Consider the following 7472-nt stretch of genomic DNA (forward strand, 5'->3'; position numbering starts at 1 on the left):
AGCTCTTTAATCTCTGGAAAAATGTTAATCTTTCTGTCTGCTGGTCACACCCTTAATATCCCTGGCGACTAACAACAAAAATTTGTTTGTTGTTTTATCTTCCATGATGTAGGTATTACCTGTAGGTACAGCACATTTTTTAACAGTATGCCCATACACACACACATACAGTTACGCGTGTGCTAATACCTATTGGTTTCAGAGACTCAAGTTAACACTTACAGTATAGTAGAGTGGAGAAAGAGAGATTCATCCTAGATGGCCTTGGTTAATCTCTCTAATCTCTCAAGGAATGTCAAGATTTGTTCCCTGCTCTTTGTAAATTTAGTCCATGCGACTGACAGCAACAAAATTCATATATATATATATATTTTTTTTTTGCCTTCCAGATATGAATGACCCATACTGCACATTTTTTAACAAGCATGAACACACTGCCTGCATATGTACTAATGCCCACTGGTTAAATATATACTCTCTCTCTCTCTCTCTCTCTCTCTCTCTCTCTCTCTCTCTCTCTCTCTCTCTCTCTCTCTCTCTCTCTCTCTCTCTCTCTTTTATCAGTATCTTTTCCTGATAGACAGACAGACAAGAGTAAATTTTTAGGACTCCAAGGCTTGGCATATGTCAATTATTTTAATATCTTGGGATTTTTGGTTAATCTTGGGATTTTCCATGGTCAACTCTTGGGAATAGTAAGAAAAATGCGATTATTTGAGTAGCAGTAGCAGCAGCTGCCGCGCACACCCAAATGAATCAGGTAAGCCTAGCACGCCAAACAATAGTATTTACAAAATGAACAGAGCTCTCTGGCTGGGCTGTTTTGGTCCTCCCCCGTGTTTGATCGCATATCTGCCAAATTTATAACAACAGAGATAAAACCATTTCTCCCATTACAGATATCAAATATTATCTTTTCCGTTATGCAGAATTCTAAATAAATTACGTAGGTTCACGATTGATAAAGTTTTTTTATGCAATAACAAGAAACCGAGTCAGATTTTCTATCAACATGCATCTCATTTGGTGCTGTTTGCGATATTTCAACCAGTTCCACGTAGCGTTTAAATCCATACTGACTGTGTACAGTCTGGAGGCAGTTCTCCCTTCTACACATCTTGATTTCTTAATATCGTAGGTATAGAATAAATTGGTGAGCAAGGAAATATGAAATAAAGCATAAGAGAGTAAGTTTGACGAGTGAGAAGATAAACAATCGTATACACAGATTCTCTCTCTCTCTCTCTCTCTGACAAAATAATAGATAGGAAACAATGACTGAATATTGATTGAATGTGATATGGCAAAGTTTTGGCCTGACTGAAGTGTGGAGTGACTTTGACACCGACTTACAAGTTATTCCTGGTCATCTCACAGCCATGGATAGACATCAACTTCACAGCCGAGAAAGGGCAATCTTATACAAAATTAGTAGGTATGGAAAATGCGAAATGCAGGCCTATGTTGTCCCATAAAAAAAGCTCTCGCTCCGACAGCTGTATGATTTAGGAGAGAGAGAGAGAGAGAGAGAGAGAGAGAGAGAGAGAGAGAGAGAGAGAGAGAGAGAGAGAGAGAGAGAGAGAGAGAGCAGGGCCGAATGGAAGGAGATTAAAGATTAAAAGTACCTGGGAATGAAAACCCCTTATAATCTTATAATTATAGCCTCGGGGTTTGTCTTAAGGACATTCAAAGGTCTGTCACACACGGGCAGTTGTTGTTTTTGTAAAATTAGCATAAGGGCAGATCTTTAAAAGCCATGCCAGAGAGCTCGCCACGGTGACAAGACTATACCTTCCATATGAATTGACGATGTCCTATACGAAGATGCAGGAGATGAAGATGAAATGATCAAAGATCTGGAAGATGACGAATATGATGACTGCCTTGATGGCGAAGAATTCAGAGCAGTATTTGATGATACAGACACGGAGAACGACTTTGGAGAATTTTAGTTTATTAATTTTATGCATTTTTTTACTTTAATAAATTTTCACTTACCTGTGTATCCTAAAATAAAAATAATAGTTCAAGTAACAAATGTTTCTTTTACCGAGTAAAACAAAAAGTAAAAAATCCTTTGGTATTGTGCCTTAATCAACTGATTTGGAAATTATAGATGGTTAGTCTAGAACAGTTAAACATGTATAAACCAAAATAATGCAAATGGCGCACGATCGCTCTTTTGTATTTTAAAATACAATAGTATAATATGAGAATGCATACAATATTATTGGATATAGTGAAGTACCAGTAAAGCATAACTTTTTAAAAGATCTACTGTTTTCCTCTGGTAGTAACTATCGCAATCTGCCGATTTGGAAAAGCATAGACGGTACGCTAATTTTATACCGCGTGTATGATGCGACCCCTTTAAAATTAGATTCAAAATTAGGTCTCAAAAGTCACATAATATGCGAGTATATACGGTATGTGGAATAGTTCAAAGGGCTAGGAATGGGTGAAATAACAGGAACAGAAACAATTAGCACCTCCATGGATGACCTATCTGATTCCTGACTAGTCATTCTGTCTTGTTTAATAATAGCTTTCCTCTGTCTATCCCTTGCTAACTTACATAGATGAGAATTTAAAGTTTTTCATTGTTTGCTATCCCAGCCCTTATATTAAACACAAGACTTTTCTCATGAGCAATTTTGTCCCTACAATTAGTACACAAATTGTGTGTTGCATTTTGCAGATGTTAACCTTGTCTTGCAGCCTTTGCTGCAATAATGAGTGCTAGACGAGTTAGTGTCAGGACATTATAAGTTAAATGAAAAGTCAATACAGGCAGTCCCTGGTTATCGGCGGGGGTTCCATTCCTGGGGGTGTGCCGATAAGCAAAAACTGACATTAACTGAATCTCAGTGATTTATGGTGCCATAATGGTGTTATGGCGCCGATAAGCACCCCATGGCGCACCATAACCGATAACCGGAACTCGTCCCATTATGACGCCATAAATTGTCGATTTTATGGCGCTGGGCAAGTGCCATAAAACTGAATCACTGATAACCGAGTCAGCTGATAACCTGGGACTGCCTTATTAGGAAAAGTCAATTCAGTCTGAATAATTGCAAGGATTATCAAATTCCCTCACTAAATAAATGCAGAATGGCAACCAAAAAGTGTAATTCACCAATTTCTCCAATAAAACAACAAAGAATCCAAATTTCAATTCACTTGCTGACTCACAACCTCATTGTAACCCAACAGAAACAAATAGAAATACCTGGTTCAGTTCTTCCTCTTCTTCCCAAAAGTGGGCTAGACTAGTTTACCTACAAACAAAACAAAAGAATCGCTACCGCAAACTTCAAATTGTAGCTGCCGATACTAGAAACTGTTAGCTATATAATTACTTGGTAAGTCACTAATGTAAAATAAACTATTTAATAAAACATATTGTTTGTTGAAGCAGTAAAAAGCACAGGTGACTCTTTTTAAGACTATTAAATACATACGGTATTACAAACAGAAAGTAGCAACAGCCTGCAAGCCATCAGACTAAGAAGAAATATTAAATATATAATGCTCACCAGCATTAAAACACACTGCACCACTTACTTAGAAGAATCCTTGTGCCTTCCAAAAATCTTTAAGTTAGCTTAAGGTGGAGAACTAATGAAACAGATGATACTTTAGTTTTTAACCGTTGCTGAAATTAGGCAGATCAAATTTAATGCATGCAAGGAAAAACTACCCACAACTTCACTCGTACAGCAACAAATTTTATTCCAATAAACAGTGTAACATAATTACCTAAGAGTGTCCATGAGTTTTAGTTTCGTTTCTTTATCTGGTGTTTTATCCACATATTCACAACACTGTTGAACCATCTTTGTGACTGCCATTTTTATCTGTGAACGCTTTTTGGTAAGCGTAACAATACTCTCATTCATCAAATTCCATTCCCCAGCATCAAAACATATTTCAACAATGGCAACTAGCACTCTGCTTGTGGAGTGTGCATCTGCTCCCTGTAAAACATATCAATAAATTACAATTGCAAAATGAGAATCACATTTTTGTAGCAATCAAAATATGAAATTTTCATTATTAAAATGAAGTTTTATTGTATACTTACCGAACAATTATAGAGCCGTGATTTCCACGAGCGGCAGGATACTAAATTCAAATTTAGCGCGTCTGCGTCGCCAACACTGGTGGTGATGACGTCATCTCCCTCCCAACTCGCGGGAGAACGCCCAGGTACAACTGCCAGGTGAAATCCAATTCTTTCTGCCCCGTCCGTCCACCTAAGGGGAGGAGGGTGGGTATAATCATAATTGTTCGGTAAGTATACAATAAAACTTCATTTTATAATGAAAATTTCATTTTATTGTAGTGTCTTACCGAACAATTATAGAGCTGATTACACATTTCTGGGAAGTGGGATTCAGTGGACCACTAGTATTTTTAAATGGTTACATTTATTGCAATACCAGTAAACACTCAAGGTGTCTTGTACCTTACCTTGTAAGAGAGCTACAGCAGACTGTTACTGCCTCTGGTCGGTGCTCTTCTTACTATTGTAGAGGAATTGGAATTTGACCAAAGTTAGCCTCTACAGGAGTGGAATCCTTCCGTAGTTCAAGCGAGTCAAGGCTGACTGACGGAGGATAGTAACAACAAGATTGCCCTTGCCCTGGGCTAAGACCAGAAATTCAATCATACAAAACATTTGTCACCAACACCAGATTTAAAACACTATATACCCAACCATTGTAAAATCTGACCTAACAGACTGGTGAGTATCCCAGGTACTCAGTACCCCAGCTTCCCTTGAACTCGACAACCTATTCAAGGTGAAAAGTTAGCATAGAGGTGACGACCCTGTGCCGTTTCTCCCAACACCATGCCAGAAAACCGCCACAGGACCTAACGTTTTACAATTCTCGAAAACCGTTTCATCTCTTTGAGATAATGACTCGCAAAACCGAATTCGATCTCCAGAACGTGCTCTGAAGAATCGAAGCTAAAGATAAATTCTTTCTGAATGCTAAAGAAGTTGCCACTGCTCTAACCTCGTAGCTTTAAACTCTCAGAACGGAAAGATTGTCGTTCTCGGACTGCGAGTGAGCTTCCCTGATAAGCTCTCTAATAAAGAACGATATAGCATTCTTAGAAAGAGACGAGAGGGATTTTGAACCGAGGTCCAGAGCTTAGAAGATTGTCCTCTAATACCCTTAGTGGCAAAAAAACAGATACTGCTTATAGCCCTGAACTGGACATAAGAGCCTTCTTCCTCCTCATGTCCAACCAAATCAGATAAGTTCCTACGACACAAAATCCTCGGCAAGATTAGAGGATTCTCATTTTTGGCTAGAAAGTCAAAGATACCGAAAATACAGCATTGCCTTGAGAGAAACCGACTCTTTTGTCTATACGTGCAATTCGCTGACACGCTTAGCAGAAGCTAATGCAATAAGAAAAAGTGCCTTCTTAGTCAAGTTCCTGAGTGAAGCCGACTTCAAAGGCTCAAACGGTGGCCCCATGAGGAACTTAAGCACCACATCTAAGTTCCAAGCCACTGTATCTGCGGGAGCTTAGTGGTTTCGAAAGACCTAATGAGGTCGACAGATCTGAATTGGAGGAAATATCAAACCTCCCCGATGTCGAAAAACAGAGAGAGCATGGCTCTATATCCTCTGATCGTCGAAGGAGCCAGTTTCTTAGAGTTCCTAAGAAATAGAGAAAATCTGCTATTTCTGTTAAAGAGGTCGCAGAAGTAGAGACTTTAGCACTTCTACACCACTCTCTGAAGATTCTCCACTTCCCTTGATAGAGTTTGTTAGAAGACTCTCTCCTACAACGAGCGATAGCTTCTGCAGCTCTTCTTGAAAATCCTTTCGCTCTGACAAGATTCCGGACAGTCTGAAACCCTGTCAGAGCTAGAGCGGACAAGTTTTGGTGGAACCTCTGAAGTGAGGTTGTTTGAGAAGCCACTTCTCTGGAGGAAGAAGTCTGGGGAAGTCTACTAACAACTGGAGAAGGTCGGAACCACTCTTTCCTGGCCAAAAAGGGAGCGATTAACGTTAGTGTTACATTGGTGTGCGACATGAACTTGTTTCAGCACCTCTCTTATTAGACCGAAACGGAGGGAATGCATAAGCTTCAGACCTGACCAATCCAACAGCATTGGCGTTCCACCGACAAGCTAGAGGATCTGGGACTGGAGAACAAAAGAGAGGAAGACGGTTGTTCCTTGATGTCGCGAACAGGTCTATTGACGGTCGTCCCCAAAGGTGCCAAAAGTTTCTGACAAATCTTGTTGTCCAAAGTCCACTCAGAGGTACTTGCTGTTGACGACTTAACTCGTCCGCCAGGACGTTCATCTTTCCCGGAACAAATCTCGGGACTATCTGAACCTTCGCTCGTTTGACCACAGGAGGAGATCCTTGGCTACTTCGTATAGAGAGAAAGACTGAGTCCCCCCTGTTTCCGCACGTACGAGAGAGCCGTGGAGTTGTCTGAGTGCACTGCCACTACTCGACCTTCTACTAAGCTCCGAAACTGTCTGAGCCCCAGGAAAATTGCTAACAGTTCCTTTACATTTATGTGGAACTTCTTCTCCTTCTCCGACCAAGCTCCTGAAGTTCGTTGATTTCCCAGTAGGGCTCCCCAACCTGTGTCCGATGCGTCGGAAAAGAACTGTAGGTTCGGGAGGAGGGTCGTAATCTAACCCTCTTCAACCTTGCTCGAGAGAGCCACCACCTTAGGTCCTCTTTATTTGATCTGTGACAGGAAAGGTAAGTAGATCTGGTTGTGTCTTCCTGCACCAAGAGGCTCTCAGGAAAAACTGCAGAGGTCTCATGTGCAGTCTTCCCAACTTCACAAATTTCTCCACTGACGTCAATTTGCCCAGGAGCCTCATCCACTGAGTTGGCAGAACTTACCTTGTTGTCCAAGAACTCCTGAACTGGTCTTCCCAGACAGGCTTGAACCCTCTTCGGGGACAAGAAAAGCCCGAAAAACTTGAGCATTCAGAATCATCCCCCCCCAAATAAAGGATGCTCTTGAGATGGAACCAACTGGGACTTCTGTTTGTTGACCCAGAATTCCTAACTTTCTGGCAAGATCCAGAGTTGTTCCAAGGTCCTTCATGCACGACTCTCTGATTCCGACCGGAGAAGCCAATCGTCAGATAGAGGGAGATTCTTACTCCTAATATGTGCAGCCAGCTTCCATTACGGGGATAGAACCCTGGTGAAAACTTGAGGAGCGGTCGCTAGTCGAAGCAAAGCGCCCGAAACTGAAACACCTTGCCTTGCGAACATGAACCTCAGGTACTTCCGAGATTCGCGATGTATCGGAATGTGAAAATAAGCGTCTTGCATGTCCAGAGAGACCATCCAATCCCCTGTCTGATGGACTCCAGAACCGACCGAGTGGTCTCCATATGAAATTTTGTTTTTCTGGACATGCAAGTTCAGGGCGCTCACATCCAAAACGGCCTCCAGCCCCCTGAT

At 41.1% G+C, this 7472-nt stretch overlaps 1 protein-coding gene across 1 annotated transcript in view; it reads right to left on the reverse strand.

Moving 5' to 3' along the window:
- Positions 1 to 7472, reverse strand: part of LOC135217703 (26S proteasome non-ATPase regulatory subunit 12-like) — a 431722-nt gene that overhangs the window by 62479 nt on the left and 361771 nt on the right. The window contains exon 3 of the mRNA XM_064253692.1: positions 3763 to 3980. Coding sequence (XP_064109762.1) covers positions 3763 to 3980 — 218 coding nt within the window. The remainder of the gene's footprint in view (positions 1 to 3762; positions 3981 to 7472) is intronic.

Source organism: Macrobrachium nipponense, chromosome 19, assembly GCF_015104395.2.
Source record: "Macrobrachium nipponense isolate FS-2020 chromosome 19, ASM1510439v2, whole genome shotgun sequence".
Classification (NCBI taxonomy): Eukaryota; Metazoa; Arthropoda; class Malacostraca; order Decapoda; family Palaemonidae; genus Macrobrachium; species Macrobrachium nipponense.